Source organism: Neopelma chrysocephalum, unplaced genomic scaffold (assembly GCF_003984885.1).
Source record: "Neopelma chrysocephalum unplaced genomic scaffold, ASM398488v2 Primary Assembly neopelma1_65, whole genome shotgun sequence".
Taxonomy (NCBI): Eukaryota; Metazoa; Chordata; class Aves; order Passeriformes; family Pipridae; genus Neopelma; species Neopelma chrysocephalum.
Genome location: NW_020897722.1, coordinates 1,253,942 through 1,272,154, shown reverse-complemented (window position 1 = coordinate 1,272,154; position 18,213 = coordinate 1,253,942). Strand labels below are relative to the sequence as shown.

The window sequence follows — 18,213 nt, the reverse complement described above, 5'->3', positions numbered from 1 at the left end:
GGTGGGAAACCGGTTGGGTTGTGTCAAAGGGAGCCCCGGGAGCTGCCCCGCATCCCGCGGCTCCTGCCGGGGTGGCTCAGCGGTGACTTTGGAGTGGTTTCGTGCTCTCCCGAGGGATTCGGGGGCTCCTGAGCATCCCCGGGGGGGCAGCGCCTGTGCCGGCCCTGCGGAGCAGCGGGAGGTCGGGCCAGACCCGGAGCGTTCTGCTGTGTTGGCAGCGGTTGTTTTCCTTGGCTTCGCCTTGTTTTTAGGTTACTTTACTTGCAGCGCATCCAGACGGATGGACGGGAGCGGGGCTTTTGGCAGAGCGGGAGGTGCTGGGGGTGCGCGGGCCGTGTCCCTTCTCTCCGGAGGGTCAGCCGGCTGCTGTGGCGGTGGGGAGGTTTGGGGAGGTGAGGTTGTTCACCTGCTCACCCCGTCGGGGGGTCGGCTGGTGCTGCCGGTGGTTATCCGCTGTCGATGGTGGTTATCGCTTCCACACAGTCCGCAGAGCGCGGATTCTGCTCGGGGAGCCAGAGGTGAGATGGCCCCGTGCCCCAGGCCCACCCTGCTCTGGCATCCTGCTCGCTGGGTTCTCAGCCCTTGGAGAGCTCCGCTGTGCCTCAGGTGTGGTGCTGGGTTTGTCCCGGCGCCGTCCCGCCGGCTGTGGGAACGGCTCTGCAGGGAATGCCTCCATAGGGAAAGCCTCCCTAGGGTTACGTCTGGGCACTGCCGAAGATCGGCTCCCCCACAGAGGAGCGAGGAGCCCTCGCTCTGCAACATTTCTGGGTGAATTTTCGACTCCCGAGAAAGGAATGGGGTTTTCTGTTACATTGTAAATGGCCAAACATCCTGCCACATAGTCCTGTCTTGTCTCCCGTCGGGCTGAACATCAACTCTGTAGCTTTAGACAGCGTCTGCTTTGAAATGAGAGCTTTGTCCCTTTGATGGTGAAACCACCAGTCAAGGTATTATTTCCTAAAACTACCATGAGATCATCTTTGGACAAACAAACTCAAGCTGTACGAGGTGACTCTTTACTCTGAAATTGAAATAACCCGTCTCCTCTCGGCATCATCAGGGATTCTACTGCATTCTGTTTGTCTTAAAAACACTTTTGTTTTTTGCATAATACATTTGAAACCTGCTTATGCAAAATCTGTATGGGAAAGGATGAAAACAGCATCCATTTGACAGGTCCCTTGCTCAGTTTAAAGCTTGTTTTACGTCACGGGACAGTCAAGGGGGACTTTCCAGGTGTTGCCAAGCAGACTGAAGAGATTGGGATGGACACATAGGGAGCACAGCAAATAGCAGAGTACTCTATCAATGCAAATGGAGTACACACCTCTGCTGTGACCTGTCTTTCTGGCTTTTCTCTGCTGATGTTCCGTTTATCTGCCTGTGGTATTTCCTTGTCAGCCCAGGCAGAGGTGCCCTGGGAGTCACATACCTGCTCTCTGGGTGCAGCTCTCGGGTGCCCAGTGCAGCCTGTGAGCGGGGGCTCGGCCCTTGTCCCCACAAGAAGCTGTTCCTCAGTGGACTTTGTCCACAGCCCCAGCTGCTGCTTACCTGGTGACAGGCAGTGCGTGGGCAGGGCAGGTCTGCCTGCCTTTGACCTGCTAATGCGCTGGAGCTCACTCTGTATAATTGACCAGTCCTTAATAAATAGCACTGCTGATTGCTGGAGTTTTTAATTTTGCAGTCTGCCTGCCCTCTGCTCCCCAAAAAACCACACAAATCATGCTTTGGCTTTGTGAGGACGTGCAGGATGGGTGGTGACCGTGGCTGACAGCTGGTGGGGTTGGAGCAGCAAGTTGTAGGTTGCCTGATGGGACCTGTTGCGTTGAGCAGGACTGGGGCTCTCCCAACCCTAATCACGCCTTGTGTCCCTGCCTACCCTCAACCCTGTGCCCAAAGATCTTCATGGACTGCCAGAAAGGAACATGCCAAGTGCAGGCAGGGTGTGCTGGGGGTATAGACACCACTGATGAAAGCTCCTTTCCATAGCCCTTGTGTGTGAAATGTTCCCGGGCTTGCAGGGGATCACAGCCAGCTCTTGTCCGCAGTCCCCACGCACTGCGCTGGAGTTCCAGCCAGGGAGCATTTGCTTGAAAAGCCCCTTTTGTGCGTGACCCTGGTGTGGGGACCGCAGTGGGACAGCTCTGCCCACAGGCTGTGGACTCCTGGCTGTCCTGCTCAGGGCTCACTTTCCCCATGACCTTTCCTGCCTCCGTGCACTGAGGTGCTGCAAGCTCTGCTCCCTCGGCTGGACCCCGCGGCAAGGTCAGGCAGCCGCGCTCTTCCTCCACGAGCAAATCCTCCAGCTGGCTTGCGTGGCTGGTATTTCTTGCTTTCCTGTTTCCTCCTTTCCCTGCTGGGCTTGCAGGGTGCCCGCAGGCTTTGGCTTGGTAATTTGCCAGGGAGTTAAACCCATGATTACCGTCCCTGTCTCTTTGTGGTGCCGTGGGTGCAGGCCGGTGAGTGTCCTGCTTTGGGGCACAAATCATAGTTCCTGCTAGGATTAGATTCCTCTTGGCAAGAAGTACATGCCAAGGATCTGGTCCCACCTGAGGACTGTTCTCTTTCTCTGGCATCTTTCTTGGGTCCTCTGTGTTTCCAGCATGACCCTGTGCAGCAGTGGAGGAAGGCAAGTTAACCCACACTCGTTACTTATTCTCTAATTGAAATGATGAATCTGCCTCTGAAAGGCACCACAGTTTCTTTTCTCTCCAGAGAATTCCAAATGAGAAAAGGAGCATCTGGAAGCACTCTGCAGAGATGTGAAGACATATCTTCTACCCCCTTGCTGAGTGTTATGAACTTGGTTTTTGGAGGGGCAGCATGGTCTTGGCTCTGCTGTCTCTGTGCACTTTTATCCCTTTCTCCGCTCTGGTGTGATGCTTCTTTTCCAGCCCTGAGTTGCAGTCAGGTCTTGGTTTCATTAATGTGTAACTTTGCAGGTGAAATGATCATCAGGCTGGGGGTGATCTGTAGGTATAGCTGGGCAGAGGGATGGAATGAGGGATTGTTAGTCCTGATGTCACTTTGACTGGGTAGCTGTTGTTCTCTTGCATGCCCTTTCAGCATACCCTGGGGCTGTTCTTGCTATCCCAGCAGGCCTTCTTCCAGCTAGGAAAATCTTTAGAGTTTGGAAGGTACATCTGAAAGCAGAGTTACATTTGCAGCACATGAAATTTTCATTGTGTTGTGTGTCACAGGGAGGCACTACATGTGCCTGAGCTAAGTAAAATGGATAATCACAAAATGGTTCAGATTGGAAGGTACCCTAAAAATCATCTGTACCTCTGCCATTGGCAGGGACACCTTCCACTATCCCAGGTTGCTCCAAGCCCTGTCCAGCCTGGCCTTGAACACTTCCAGAGATGGGGCAGCCACAGCTTCTCTGGGCAACCTGTCCCAGTGTCTCATCACCCTCATAGGGAAGGATTTCCTCCTAACATCTAATCTAAATCTCCTCTTTTTTAGTTTAAAACCATTCCCCCCATCCTATCACTCTCTGCCCATGTAAAACATCAGCCCATGCACTGAGCAGACAGACAAGGGCACAGCTCTTGCCTCTTGGCACCATAAAGTGCTGCTGGGTCCTGGGTCCCCCTGTGCTACCTGCACCCATCTGCTCTGCACTGTCTGCCCCAGGGTTTCCTGCTGCCTATTCCATCACCTTCTGCCATCAACCTTTCCTCCTCCCTGCTGTCTCTGGTGGTCTCTTGTCTTCAGAGCACATCTCTCAGAGCATAGTTTAGGCAACTTTTAGTGCTCTCCTTCTCTGGGTGATGGTTCATAGCAGGGGTGTGGGTGGTTCTGGCTGGAGGAACATCATGGATCATCACATATCTAGTGGGACTGGGATGAGAAATCAGGGACTCAAAGGGCCCCTCTCCAGCAAGATTAAGCTTCCTGTGTGCCTCTGTGGGTGGATAAAGCCCTTGAGCCTGCCCTCAGCAGCTCCCCCACCAACTGCTGTGCTCTCTCCCTTCCAGATTCCCTGTATGTCTCCGAGTACTTCTCCCAGAGCGCACAGAAGCTGTCCTTCTACAGCTGGTATGGGAACGCCAAGCTCTTCCACTTCCATGTGCCAGAAGACACTGTGCTGCTCCGTTGGCTCCTGCAGGCATCCCGGGGGAAAGGACCCGAGTGCACCAGCATGGAGATCACAGTGTATGTATGTCCCTGTGCCAGGGCTTGCCCACACGGGTGTCCTGTCCTCTTGTCCTGGTTGCTCATGCTGGGGCTGGTTGGTTGTAGGAGGCTGGGCATCTGTTCCTCAGCTGCAGGAGCCACAGTTTCTTAATGTACAAGCACTGGATCTGTGTTTAAACATGGAGGAGTGTTTTGTGTTCATGTTGTCAGTGAGTCTGGGGCTGCCTGTTAGACCTGCTGTCCAAGAGACCCCTTAGAGGCACTGGAGAGAGCTTCACAGTGAGGATGGTCTGCTGTTCACACAAAGGTGTTCCTGGACCTTTCTGTGCCTGGCAGGACCCTGCACATGGTGCCAAAGGATGTGGCAGGGCTACAAGGGGCTTGAGTGGACCCAAACTGATTGGATGTGGACAAACTCCCCAGTACAGAGGAACTGAAGAGATTGGGGGCACTTTGGGAGGGCTGTGGCTGTGTGTGGAGCAGAGGTAGAAGAAGAATGTCATGTCCTGCACTCATAAGAGCATGAGAAGATTGTAAATGCAATTTCAGTGCAAGAATTGGGGTTAAAGCAGTACTTGACTTGTTGGAGGATTTGAAGTCAAAAACCTGGAAGAATTTTTGGAGGGTAGCAGGTTTCCTGGGCAAGTTGTGCCCATGGGGACACGTGGGTCTCTGGCACCCACTTCACAGAGGTCTTGGGAGTGACTGAAGCTGCTTGGCTTGTGCTTCCCTGGTCTGTCCTGGGCACAGACCAGTGCTCTTAGAAGCTGCTCTCCTGAGCAGCCTGTCACAGGCTTTCTGCTTCCCAGAAAGGTTTCCAGTAGTTTGGGGATGTGAGGGACAAGACAGCAGCTAAATGATCCCTCAAGAAACGAAGGCTAACCCAGACAAGCTCCAAGGGGTAACAACATACCACCTGTCACATTTGGTTCCTGGATCCATTATGTTCTGTTGCAGAGCAGCCCCAAAGCAAGCAAATTAAATGCCAAATTGACTGAATAAATATCTTGCATGTTAGTCAACTGCATGTGTTCCTGCTACTTCAAATGCTGGGCTGCTTATCTGGAAAGCAGAAGTGCTGGGGAACTGAAGTCTGCAATATGGGCCTCCTTGTAAGCATCTTTTTAGTCTGTCTGTCTGTCTACCCTCCTTAAAAGAGGAAATAGGAAGATTCAGATCTTAGCTGGAAAATGAAAGCTCTTTGTGGATGGCTTCCCCTATAAGGGGAATTTGCTGATGGTTGTAAAGAAGGAATAGTCTTGCAGCTGGGGCTTAACCTTAGTAAGTGTTGGAAATTTGCTTCCAGGCTTGATGGAACCATGTTAATCCTTATCTTAATAATCAGCCAAGTTAAAACAATCTCTAAATAAATCCTGGATAAGCTAATAGCAGCCAGCCCTCACCAGATGAAAATGAGGGCTCCTGTGTTCCACTTGGAAACATGGGGGTTTCCAGCCTGCTCCCCTTCCGATCCCAGGCCAACCTGGGTGTCCTCTGAGTTTGTATCCCGTTTTATCTTTCCAGTGTGTGTACATCCCTCAGTTCACTGGCACTCTGGTTTCTCTCACAGGCACTTTCGCCACGGAGCCCCTCCCGTGATCAACCCCCTGGGCACTCGCTTCCCTGCCAACGCCACCGTCCGTCCTTCCTACAACATCAGCATCACCCTGAGCAGTGCTGTGCAGAACACCACCTTCGTGAACGTCACCACCCCCGCTGCAGGGGACTGGTTCATCGCTGCCCACCTGCCCGAGGCTGCCGGCAGGATCGAGGTGAAGGTGAGGAGGGTCCCGCCGAGGGTCCCGGCCCTGCAGCCCTGCCCGGTGTGTCTCCTCACAGCCACAGCTGACCCCTGTGCTCTCCCCTCCTGCAGGGTTTCTCCACTCCATGCCCCTATATGTTCCAGGCAGATATGTTTGTGCTCAGACTCACTGATATGCCTGTCCTGGAGCCTGGTGTTCCCATGCCACACACGGTTGTCTCGCCTGCTAAGCCACTGCATGTCAAGTGAGTGAGGGCAGCGGGTGGACAGAGGGACACGGTGGGGAGGGATTTCCCAAGGGAGCTGCTTAGGGGGAAGCCACTGTTGTTCCCACGTGGGGCTGGAGCTGTGGGGGGTCTCTGAGCCTGTCTGCTGAGCCCCCTGCAGCAGTGGCAGGGTTTGCACGGGGAGCACACGAGCACCCTTCTCCAAGTCTTCCCACGTGGTCATAGAGGTTCGACTGCGGGAATTTTAGTTCTTTGAGATGTTTCCCTTGGGAAGGATTTTCACACCACCAACCAGGGCAGTCTAGCTCTTGCCACAAAGCCCTGGGGACTGTGGTGGGTCATGGCTGGCTTGCACTGAGAGTACAAGCTCTGCAAACTGCTGGTCCCTCCTCCCGCAGGGTCTTCGTCCCCAAACACGCCGCGGGGATGCGGTTCCAGCTGCGGAGCTGCCTGACAAGCGACCAGAAAGCGTGTGCTGTGCGGGTGGTGCTGGGCTCCATCACACTGCCCCAGTCCTTCCAGAAGACCCTCACCTGCACAGGGAGTGCAAACTGCAGCCTGGCCCTGGATTCGCCCCCCTGGGAGAAGTGGCTGCAGGTCATGGTGGAGAGTCTCGGCACTGCCAATGCCAGCGTGTCCGTGGAGATGCTGGCTTCTTTCACAGGTGGGATTCTGCTGCTTCCAGTCCTGTGGGAAGGACCAGAGGGAACTTTGTGTCTGCTGTGTCTCCCTTTGGCCCTTGGGTGCCTGGCTGTGGTGGCCTGCATCCCCCAGCATGCTGGTTGCCTCCTCTTGGAGGCCCAAGGCCTAATTGTTGCTTTGGGGTCAAAAGTGAAGGCTCCAGTGTTCACTCCAGAGTGATACTTGCTAGAGCTGCCTGTTTTGGAAATGCCTGAGAAGTCCAGGGTCTCTGAAGCAATGATCTTTTCCAAAGGTTGTTTGGGAAGCAGTGGCTAAGATTTGGTGTGAAGAATAGTTTGGGGTGGGTGTACCAGACTAATGCTGTGTTGACTATCAATTGGCCACAAGCAGGCTACAGACAGGAAACCATCTCACAGAGGTTTGCTTGGGGAAATGTCTGGGGTTGTAGTGAGGGGATGTTGCCATTTCAGGTGACACCTTGTGACTCAGGGGGTCACAAGTCCCTTGTGGTGTCTTTGCATCCTATTACCTGACCATAATCCCTGTTTGGCTGCTGGAAGCTCTCCAACTAGGTACATTTTTAAAGTTTTCTTCTGCTGGGGGTTCTGCCATCCCCTCCTCAAAGCAGAGCCTCATCCTGTGTGCTGGAAGACCTGGCACAGGTGTTAGAGGGGAGCACAAGGGTCTTTGGGAGCAATGGACAGGCTCCAGCACTGGAACTCAAGTGTCACACTCAGCTCCATCTGCCACAACGTGATGGTTTGTGCCTGTAGCTTCACTGGGTTGGCTTCTCCTTTCTGCTCAGCCTTGTCTGCTCATGTTTGGGGAGCTGGGAGAGACTTTTATGCAGCCTGTGGCTCTGGGACAGCCAAGTGCTCAGCTCTGCTGCTGGCTAGTGAGTAGTCCCTGAGTACCTTGATGATGCTGTGTTATCCCTTCTTCTCCTTCCCCCATCCTTGCAGCTCCAGGGTGCTTTCACCCACTGTACTGCTGTCTGGCTTCCAGCAGTGTCCCAGCTTGTGGATGCTCCCCCTGCAGAGGTGGTGCCTTTCCAGGGCTGCAGCCAGTGCTGCAGTGCATGAACACCCCCTCAGTTTGTGCTATCACTTGGAGGGCTGGAGCTGCTGGGGTCTGCCTGGCTGAGGTGCTGGTCCTGGCTGTGCTGATTCCTCTCCTTCTTCTGCTTTACAGTTTGCAGACCAGGAAGCGCCAGTTCCTTCCTTAACTTCATCAGCCTAAACCAGAGCCAGGCTGGTGCCAGACCAGGTACCACAGGGGCCGCAGGGAGCTCTGCTCAGGCTGCTGGAGAGGCTCCACGCAACACATCTGGCCAGAGGAGCTCCTGCCTGCAGAACCAGCCCGTGGTCCGTGAGGACCTGGATGTTGTGTCGGTGCGCTACAGGCTCCTCAACGGCCCCAGCGTGCCCGTGAACTCCCTGTCCCCCACCCTGCTCCTGCTCAACCTGAACACTGGCATGGACAGCGGGGGTTCCCTCGTGGTCAGTCTCCTGCTTAACAAGGTGCGGGGGCTGATCGATGGGGTTGTGTCCCCTTTGAGGGGCTTTGTCCCTGCTCCTGGGCGGGTTTGCCAGCACATTCCAGGGGTTGTGGGGCTACTTCTCTTTCTTTCTGTTGCTGCAAAACACCCTGAGCCTGTTCTAGCTGCTTCCAGCGTGTCCCCCCTGCCAGCTCCAACTCGAATGCCACAGCTTGCGGCCTGTGGCGGCAGTGACGCAGAGGAGACAAAACGGGAAGCAGCTGCAGTGCCATCCTCTCCACAGGAGCCTGGCACCTTGCCACCAGGAGAGGAGGCTGAGCAGGGAAAGCCAGGGATGTTCCTGCCCAAGTCACTGATTTCGAGGCTCCTTCAGTGACCCCCCCCCAAAATCAGCCACCTGAAATTCTATGAAACTTCCCGAGGGCTGGAGCAGGGCTCGGCCCTGATGTCCTGCAGCCTCTGGCTTGTGCCACCCTGTGGTGGTGTTGAAGTGATGTGTGTGTCCCAGCTTTGGGGCAGTTCCCCCGGGAAGGTCTCTTGCCTTTTAGCCAGTACATAACATGGTGGCAGCACAGGGTGAGATGAGCATGGGTTTGGTCAGAAACCTGCTGAATTGATGATGGGTGACCTGCAGGATTTACTGTCACCTGCTGCTGCCGTTTGCCATGGGCCCTGTGGGAGATGAACGGTGCAGGGGGATGGCATTGGGGTGCTGTGACATGGGACACTGCTCTGTTTGCACAGACATCTGTGAGCCTGGCCAATGCCACCGTGGTTGGATGTGTGAGCGCTGCCTCCCCGGTGCTGTCCCTCAACGCCACACGGAACTGCAGCACAGGTAGGAGAGGCTGGCACCTGCCACCAGCTCAGCTGGTCATCTCACTGCTCTGCCTTTAGACCTCATGGGCTGTCAGCTGACTCAGGACTTTGTGGGGTGTCCCAGGGAAACTGATTTTGAACTGACTCAGGACTTTGTGGGGTGTCCCAGGGCAGCTGATTTTGGAACAAACCCTCCTGAGGTCTTTGTGCTGGCACATTCCCAGGATGCTGGGTTGCAGGTGGTGGTCTGGCACCAGGAGTTAGCCTCCACCAAAGGAAGGTCTGGTTACCAGCTGGGGCTCTTCCAACCTTCTTAGCAGGAGGTTTGGGGATGGTCAAGGTATTGCTGGTGTGCAGAGAAGCTGAGCTCTGCACTAGAGCAGCCAAGACAACAGGCTGTTCCAGGTGCCCTGTGCTGTGCAGACAGGTACTGAGAATTGAGATAAATGAAAAAACAAGGGTCTTGGGAGCAGGGGTCCTCTCCATCCCCCTGGTGCCTCCTGAGCATGGGAGCAAGGAGCCACTGGAGCATCTGATTCCTGTGTGATCAGTCTTAGCCTGGGGTTGCTGTGGGCCCTTCTTCCCAAGTCTGGTCCATCACAGCACCCTGTTTTCTTCCAGCTTTTTCCCAGGGCTACCCTCTGAGCGTGAGCACATCCTCTGCAGAGGCAATGCTGATTGTCCTGTACCCTCAGACTGATGACTGGTTCCTGTCCCTGCAGCTGCTCTGCCCAAAGGGCCAGGGGTGAGTCTGGTGTGTCATCCCACCCTGGGGCCTGTTCAGAGCACTCTGCCTCCAAATCCCACTGGCCTTGGCTTGTGTGAGCAAAACTGACCCTCCGTCCTCACCTCTGGGAGGTGGGAGACAGTGGGCACCCAAATAGCTTAACCAGTGTCAAGCTGGCACATGTCATGCAGACTGCAGATGGCAGAGCCTGCCTGGGTGAGCTTCCCCTTCCCCTGGTGGATTTTGAGGTGATAAATTGGGAAATAATTGCTGCTGTTACCCTTTTGGGAGGTCTTAGAGATGCAGGCAGCTGTGCCCATACTCCTGCAGTTTGCCTCTCTGCTGGTTTTCTGCCTGCTGGGATGAGTGCATGATGTAAAAGAGTGGTGGTGACACTGGTGTGTCATGGGGGTCTGGGGAGAGCTGACACCCACCTGGACATCAGTTTGGCAGTCCAAGTGGAGAGGGAGTAGACTCTGCTCTGAGGTCGTAGGAGGGATGGAGCAAATCTCGAAATTAGCAGGGAGCTTGCATGCAGGAGCACAGTTAGACCCTCGGGAGCAGGGCTCAGGGCTGCCCAAAGGTCTGGGGTGCCAAGGGGACCTGCTGTCCTTGCAGAGAATGTCCCAGTGCAGAAGCCAAAGTGACGGTGTTCGCGTACCTCACCCCCTGCTTCAACGACTGCGGCCCCTACGGGCAGTGCAGCCTCCTGAGGAGACACGGGTACCTCTACGCTGCCTGCAGCTGCAAGGCTGGTGAGTGCACTTTCCTGGGAAGCTTTGCCATCCTCCCCGAGGGGAGGACACTGTGTAGGGCGGTGGTGTTTGGGGTGGGGAGCCTGGGGTCTGCTGTGGCTGCCGGCGTCACAGCGCCCGGGGAAGCACAGCTTGGGGAAACACAGGGTACCCCAAGCGTTATGGGGAATTGGGCTTGGAGGCTCCCCAGGGCTTGGAGAGGTGCTTCTGAGCATCCCCAGAGAGATTAGGGAGCTTGAAAATGCCTGTGTCAGAGTCTGTGCCTTTCAGGGAGGTTTGCTGTGCAGGTTCCTGGTGTGGGATACAATGAGTCCCTGTCTGTCTCCTGCCAAAAGCCTTAGACTCAGAGGTGCCCCTGGAGGAGGAACATCTGTGTCAGCTGCTAATTATCTTAATGGCCTGAGAGGATGGTGCAGTCTGTGCTGAGGGGAAGATGAGCTCTGCTGTGCTTGGGTGGCTCCGTGTACCTGTTCTCAGCAGAAGGACAAGGCAAACTGTGGTTCCCTGCTGCTCTGGGCCTGAGCCAGGACCTCCCTGCTGCAGTGCTGATGATGGGTGAGGAGTGAGAGGGAGATCAGCATCCTAATTTCCCCGAGGGCTGCCAGGTTCTGGGAAGCACAGAGCACCTCAAGGGAACTGGGGAATCAGGCTGAGGGCAGCTTTCCGCTGAATCACACGCAGCAAAATGCCCCATCTGCATATTGGTGACCCAGAAATAAACCAGGGAGAGCGGCTTCCCTGGGCCCTGCCTGGCAGGGAGGGGCAGAGCTGCTCTAGTGACTCTGGAACGGGATGGATGTTACTTTTAACTGAGCTCCTTGACCATGGAGTGCCTGCACATTCCTCATCTGCCCTGAGGCTGACCTCCTTTCCTCAAAAGGAGGGCATGGGCAGCTTAATCTTTAATTAAAATCATTTAAATAATAAAAAAATGCAGATTTGTGTTTATAGAGACTGTCTCAGTTCAGTCCTTGGTATCCAGTCAGAGGCTGAGAATTGTGCCCTGTGCCAGGCACTGTTCTGTAGGAAATTTTCACTGCCACCATCCTGTGCAGCCCTGGATGTCACCGTGGGCTGAGGCAGTGGGTTTGTTCACCTTGGAGGAGTTGGAGTGGGATCAAATTACAGTTTCTGCTGCCCACAGGGTTACAGGGACCCTGGAACTGGCTCTGCAGGGGGAGCACAGGGAAAGGGCAGGAGCCCAGACATAGGCTGCAGCAAGGAGGCTTCCACCTAAATCAAAGAAGACCAGTCTTTTCCCCCTCAGGCTGTTTGTCTTTGCACAGTATCCAGGTCTCCATCCTTGGAGATCTTAAAAAGTCAGTTGGACAAGGCCCAGAGCAGCCTGACCTGGGTTTGGGGTCTGCCCTGCCCTTGCAGGGGGTAGGACAGAAGCCCAATGGCTTGCTCAGTGCCGGGGATCATTCTCCACCCTGGTTCCTGGGACCTGTAGGGATCTTGCATCCAGCTCATACCATCATGTGAAGCATCTGAGCCTTGAATGCTGTTTCACAGCAAGGAACGTGTGTGTTGAGTTGCTGTGGGGATGGAAAGCACCAGTCTGGGTGTAGGATGGCCTCTGCTACGTGGGAATGACCTGGGGGATGTCCTCAGAGCAGACATGGAGCTCTGCTGGGGTTCCCTGACTTCCCACAGCAGAGCATGTGATGAGTAACGAGACCATCCTGAGGACTGTGAGTGGCTGATGGAGTGAGGGAGAGGAGGCACTGGGATAGTCTAAAGGTGTGACTGCATCTCCTGAGGCATCCCAGGCTCTTCCTGGGTGCTGTGGGATGACAAGGTAGGGCCTGTGAGATCCATAGAAGCCTCTCTGCTCTGCAGGTTGGGGTGGGTGGAGCTGCACGGACGACACCAAGGCCCAGTCCATCGGGGCACAGAACTTGGCCACCCTCCTGCTCACCCTGAGCAACCTCATGTTCCTGCCAGCCATAGCAGTCGCTGTCCATCGCTACTACCTGGTGGAGGCCTCTGTCTACACCTACACCATGTTCTTCTCCACGGTAGGGAACTGCCTTCTGTCGGGTCCCCCTCCAGCTCCCCCTGCCAGCTCCCCCTGGGCATTGGGAATGCTGCACCAGAGAGAAGTCCTTGGTGGAGCAGCCCATGCTGGAGCTCCACAGGGAGCTTCTAGGATCATTAGACAAGCACCTCCATGGACATGTCATGGAATCATGGAACTATGTTAAGGGGTTGGAATGGACCTTAAAGATCATCTAGTCCCAACCACCCTGTGCCATGGGCAGGGACACCTCCAACTAGACCGGGTTCCTCAAGGCCTTATCCAATCTGGCTGTGAACACTGCCAGGGTTGGGGCATCCACAACCTTCCTGGGCAACCTGTTCCAGTGTCTAACCAAACTCACAGTAAAAAATTTCTTCCTAATATTTAACATAAATTTCCCCTCTTTCAATTTGTACCTATTACTCCTGGTCCTGTCACTACAGTTCCTGACGCAGAGCCCCTCTCCAGCTTTCCTATAGCCCCCTTCAGTTACTGGAAGGTTGCTGTGGAGTCTCACACAACCTTCTCATCTCCAGGCTGAACAGCCCCAACATTCTCAGCCTGTCTTCATAGGGGAGCTGCTCCACTCCTCTTACCAACTTTGTGGCCTTCTCTGGACTTGTTCCAACAACATGTTCCAGAGCTGGAAAGGGTGTTCTTTTCCCTAGGGTCTTCAGCCCACACTGAGGGTGCTCGTATTTGGGGCTGGGACCCCAGGGATGGAGATGGGGTTGGAGCACTTCACACTGGAAGGTGCTGTCCCAGGAGCTCCTGGCTGCTGCTGGGAGGGTGCAGGTTGATGTTTGACCTCGCTTTCCGTAATGCCACAGTGGTTTGGTGGAGCTTCCTGGAGGCACTGCCTGCTGTGGGCTGAGCCTTCTCCTGCCTCTCCTTCCCAGAGCACCGTGTGGTGCTGCTGGATCCACCTGACCTTTGCTTTTGTCCCTGGCTGTAGTTCTACCACGCGTGTGACCAGCCGGGCGTCGCAGTGATGTGCATCATGGACTACGACACGCTCCAGTACTGTGACTTCCTGGGCTCCGTGGTGTCCATCTGGGTGACCATCCTGTGCATGGCCCGGGTGAAGAAGATCCTGAAATACGTAAGTGTCAGGTAACCCCACGTGGCCAGGCCAGCCCTGAGCCAGCCAAGCCACAGGTGGCCACGCTGAGCCCTCTCACCTCTGTATTTTAATGACCAGTCCGGTGACAAAGCCTGTTTGTCACCCAGTGCCACCCTGATTTTTAAACCAGTGGGTTTGGTTTGTCCCAGGAGTTTGGCTCGTGAACCTGCATGCTTGGAGGGACCTGGCCTGAAGGGACTGAGGTTTGGGGGAAAGGTTTGTGGGTTCTCTGGTTTCTCCATCTGAAGGTGTTTCTCCTGACTCTTGCATGGATGCAGGGCTGGGTGGCCAGGAGAAGAGGTCCTCCCTGCCTCTGGCATGGCTGGCTGTGCTCTGGCAGCAGAGGAGCTGCTGGTGGTAGTGGTGGTGTCTCTTTTCCAGGTCCTTTTCATCTTGGGGACCTTGTTAATTGCCATGTCCCTGCAGCTGGACCGCAGAGGGGTGTGGAACATGATGGGTCCCTGCCTCTTCGCCCTCGTCATCATGATTGCAGCGTGGGTAAGTGAGGGCAGCCAGGCAGGACCTGCTGCCCTTTGCTCCCCTGCAGAGAATGGTGGTGGCAGAGCAGCCCCATCCACAGGCATGGCTTGGTCACCTTGAAGCACCCAGGTGGAAAGGGCAGGGCAAGGGATTCACCTTCCAGCCCTCCACTAGCTGAGAAATCCCAGAAATCCCTTGGTTCTGGGTCTCAGCACAGTCCAGTGAGTGCACACCTGGAGCTGCAGTGCTGTCCCAAAGCACTTGGCTGTTGCCCTGGCCAGGACCTGTGGCATCTGTGCTGGGCTTTGGTGCCACAGCTGGAGGGGGCCTTTTGCACACAAGAGAAGGGCCCAAGACGGGGGGAGGCCACATTTCTCAGGGGCCACATTTCTCAGGCACACCCTGTTGCTGGGAGGCTGGCAGATGCTCCAGGGTCAGGCAGACCCTGCCTGAGCTTCTGCTTGGCTGCTCAACCCATCTGTGCTCTGACCCTCCCAGGTTCACCATGGAACCAAACGCAGACACTGCTACCCCTCCTCGTGGAAGCGCTGGGTCTTCTACCTCCTCCCAGGGATCACCTTGGCTTTCATTGCCATCTCAGTGTATGCATTCATGGAAACCAATGAGAACTACTACTACACCCACAGCATCTGGCACGTGCTGGTGGCCTGCAGTGTCGCTTTCCTGCTCCCTCCTCGGGACAAGCATAAGAAGCCCTGGGCTTGGTCCAAGAAGCTCACTTGTCGCTACCAGATCTGCCAGAACGACCGTGAGGAGCTCTACGCCGTGACCTGACCTGCCCAGCTCCCTCTCGTGGGGGTGGAGGGCTGGGGAAGCTGCTCTTTGCCTGGGCTGCCCCTCGCACATGGTCAATCCTCTTACTGCTCATCCCCTGGCCAGGAGGGCCCAGTGTGGACCGGGTTGAAAGGTGAAGATGGTGGGCTGGTCTTGTGGAGATGAGTTTGAGGCCACCTCTGCTTTTCTGCTGGGATGGGGCAGGCTCTTCGTGGTTCCAGATCAAGGAATAGCCTGTCCCCCACCTCCCCATGGCCCTGGGGGAAATTGCCGACCCTTTTTTCCCCCCTGCTGCATCCATGAGGCTTGGGCTTTGCCCATGCTGAGCTGGAGCCAAGGCTTTGGCTGCTGGGCTCTTCTCTCTGCCCCCTGTCCTGGCAGAGGCCTGTGGGACAGGGCTTCCCCTGCCATCCTGCAGTCAGCATTTGAACCCAAGAGAAGTTCTTCTGATCTGGGGGGCAAATGCTGCTGCATGCCCTTGGTGCTGATGGGGAGGGAGGGAGCTGATCTCTGGGGGTGCTGGGCCCGTGGCCTCAGCTTCCACCGGGGTCTGGAGCCTCTCTCCCTGTGAAACAGGTGCTGCTGCTCCTACCTGGTCCTGATTCTGGGGGGGGGAGAAGAATGAGGCTGGGACTTGGGCCCTGGATTCAGGATCAGACTTGGCACGAATGTGAAAAACCCCATGTGGGGACATGCAAGAGGCAGCAGCGGCATCTCAGCCAGAGCTGTGAAACCTGCAGCAGTGCAGGGTTTAGTCTAAGTTTAACTTGAGCTCTGTAAGGATCCAGGCTGCTGGTGTTCAGGGATTCACTGTTTTCCTCCTTTTCGGGGGGTTTGGCGTGGGCAGAGCTCCGCCTGGGTGGTCCAGGATGGTGCCTGAGCTGTACAGCCCTGCTTCTCCAGCCTGCTGTGCCTCAGGGGTTGGATGTGCTGCAGAGTCCTGGCTGATCTGAGGCCACTGCAGTGCCCTACCCCAGCCAGGAGCATCACCATGGTCTCCCGAGGTGGCCATGGTCTCCTTTGCAGCGTCTGTCTCACCTTAGCCTTACTTTAGGGCACGCAGAAAGCAAAGGCAGAAACTTGGCAACCAGGGAAGTTGTCTTTGCCCATCCTTAATCTACAGAAAAGGGCTCAAATCCATCGTTCCTTGCTGGTTTCATTCCAGCTGTGGTTGGTCTGGTGTGTGCTGCTGGGAGCCCCTCAGGTGGCTTTGGGGAGGAAAGAGCTACTAATGAAGGATTTGCCTCCTCGGGGTTATTTCTTTGCTTTGAAGAGCACCCAGCTCAGCTCTGCACTTTATCCCTCTGCCTCCCCTTCCTCTGCAAACTCCCACTTTTTAAGCCGATGCAGGACAAGTGAAGGACACTTGTCTGCACCCAGCAGTGTCACCCCCCCATCACCACCCGTGTCCCCCATCTTTCATTTGCTGCTGCCATCCAGGACAGCACGGCAGGAGGGGGGATGTTGGGCCCTCAGGGCTTCCTCCAACTTTGACCACTTTTAGGCACTTTTTTCCCCCTGTCTTGGTTTGCACAGCGGCGTTGTGGCCCCAGCACTGTGGAGGTGACCGCCGCTCCTTCACAGCCGTGCCGTCCGTGCCAGGCCGCCGGGGTGGCCTGGGGGCCACCAGTGTGACCTGGGGGCCACTAGTGTGACCTGAGTGTGCTGCCAGTGTGACCCAGGTGCCACTGGTGTTGACATGGGTGCTGTTGGTGTGACCCAGGTGCCACCAGTGTGGGTGTGTACTGCCGGTGTGACCCAGGTTCCACTGCTGTGACCTGCGTGCCACCAGTGTGACCCAGCAGCTACCACTGTGATCTGGGCACTGCTGGTGTGACCCAGGTGCTGCCAGTGTGACCTGGGTGCCACCAGCGTGATCCAGGTGCCACCAATGTGACCTGGGTGCTGCCGGTGTGACCCAGGTTACCTTGGTGTGTCTGTGTGCTGCCAGTGTGACCCAGGTGCCACCTGTGTGACCTGGGTGCCACCGGTGAGATCTGGGTGCTGCTAGTGTGACCCAGGTGCCACCAGTGTGACCTGGATGCTGTCAGTGTGATCTGGGCACCACCAGCATGACCCAGGTGCTGCCAGTGTGACCTGGGTGCTGCTGGTGTGACCCAGGTGCCACCAGTGCGGGTGTGTGCTGCCAGGGTGACCTGATGCCACTGGTGTGGCCGGGTGTCACCGGTTACCATAGAAAGCAATAATTCCTCATCGGGCCTTTCCCTTCAGGGATTTCTGTGCTGGAAGCAGGAGAAGCTTTGGGGTGAGAAATCCCACTGACATGATTGTTTATTTTGTGTTTGATTGTTCGTTCTGCTTTGCCCTCCCACTGCTGGCCTGGCCCGAGCTTGGGTTGGTGCCTGCAGCAGAAGGGGGGGTGTTAATTATTCTGGGTAAAATTTGAGCAAATTCCTGTGTCTGGGGAAAAAAAAAAAAAAGGTTATTTTTTTTCTTTGCTGTTAATACCTGTGATTATTTTATACGGTAAATTTTAAAGCTTATGGTTTTATAATTTAATAAAGGTGACGGTATTTGCGGGCAGGCACGTGGTGGCTGCAGTCACAGAATCACAAAATTATTGGGGTTGGAAGTGACCTCTGGAGATCATCCAGTTCAACCTGGAGCAGGTGACACAGGAAGGAGTCCAGGTGGGTTTGGAATGTCTCCGGAGAGGGAGATTCCACGCCCTCCCTGGGCACCTATTCCAGCGCTCTGACACCCTCAGTGTGAAGAAGTTCTTCTGCACAGAATCACTGAATATCCTGAGCTGGGAGGGACCCACAGGGATCACCAAATCCACCTCCTGGCTCTGCACAGGACAGCCCAACAATCCCACCTTGTCCCTAACAGCCCTGTCTGAAAACTTCTTGACCTCTTGGTAGCTTTAGACCTGCACTAAAACATTCACAGCAGCAGCTGTTGAGCCCGGAGGAGACTGAGGGGAGACCAACTCAGGCCGCTGCCCTGGGGAGCCTGTTCAGTGCCCGAGCACCCTCTGGGGGGAAGAACCTTCCCCTGACATACAACCAAACCTCCCCTGGCACAGGTCCAGGCCGTTCCCACGAGCGTGCTGAGGTGCAACTCGTGTTTCAGTTCAGCCCATCGCTCGTCCTGTCTCTGGGCTCCCCAGGGCGCCATCCCCTCGCACCGACCAGGCGAAACGCGGGCGCGGCGCGGCCCCTCGCGGCCGCCGTCGCGCCCCACCCGCGGCGGCGG

The 18,213-nt window shown here is 55.8% G+C and overlaps 1 protein-coding gene across 1 annotated transcript; it reads left to right on the top strand.

Moving 5' to 3' along the window:
• Positions 1-2,947: 2,947 nt before the first annotated feature.
• On the top strand, positions 2,948-17,788 carry TMEM8A (transmembrane protein 8A). Its single transcript, XM_027683923.1, has 14 exons — positions 2,948-2,972; positions 3,984-4,161; positions 5,714-5,921; positions 6,017-6,150; positions 6,531-6,796; positions 7,966-8,294; positions 9,017-9,110; positions 9,713-9,836; positions 10,437-10,573; positions 12,416-12,594; positions 13,552-13,709; positions 13,869-13,935; positions 14,101-14,217; positions 14,698-17,788. The coding sequence occupies exons 1-14, from the start codon at positions 2,948-2,950 to the stop codon at positions 14,992-14,994; spliced, it is 2,313 nt and encodes a 770-aa protein (XP_027539724.1). The 3' UTR covers positions 14,995-17,788.
• Positions 17,789-18,213: the final 425 nt, after the last annotated feature.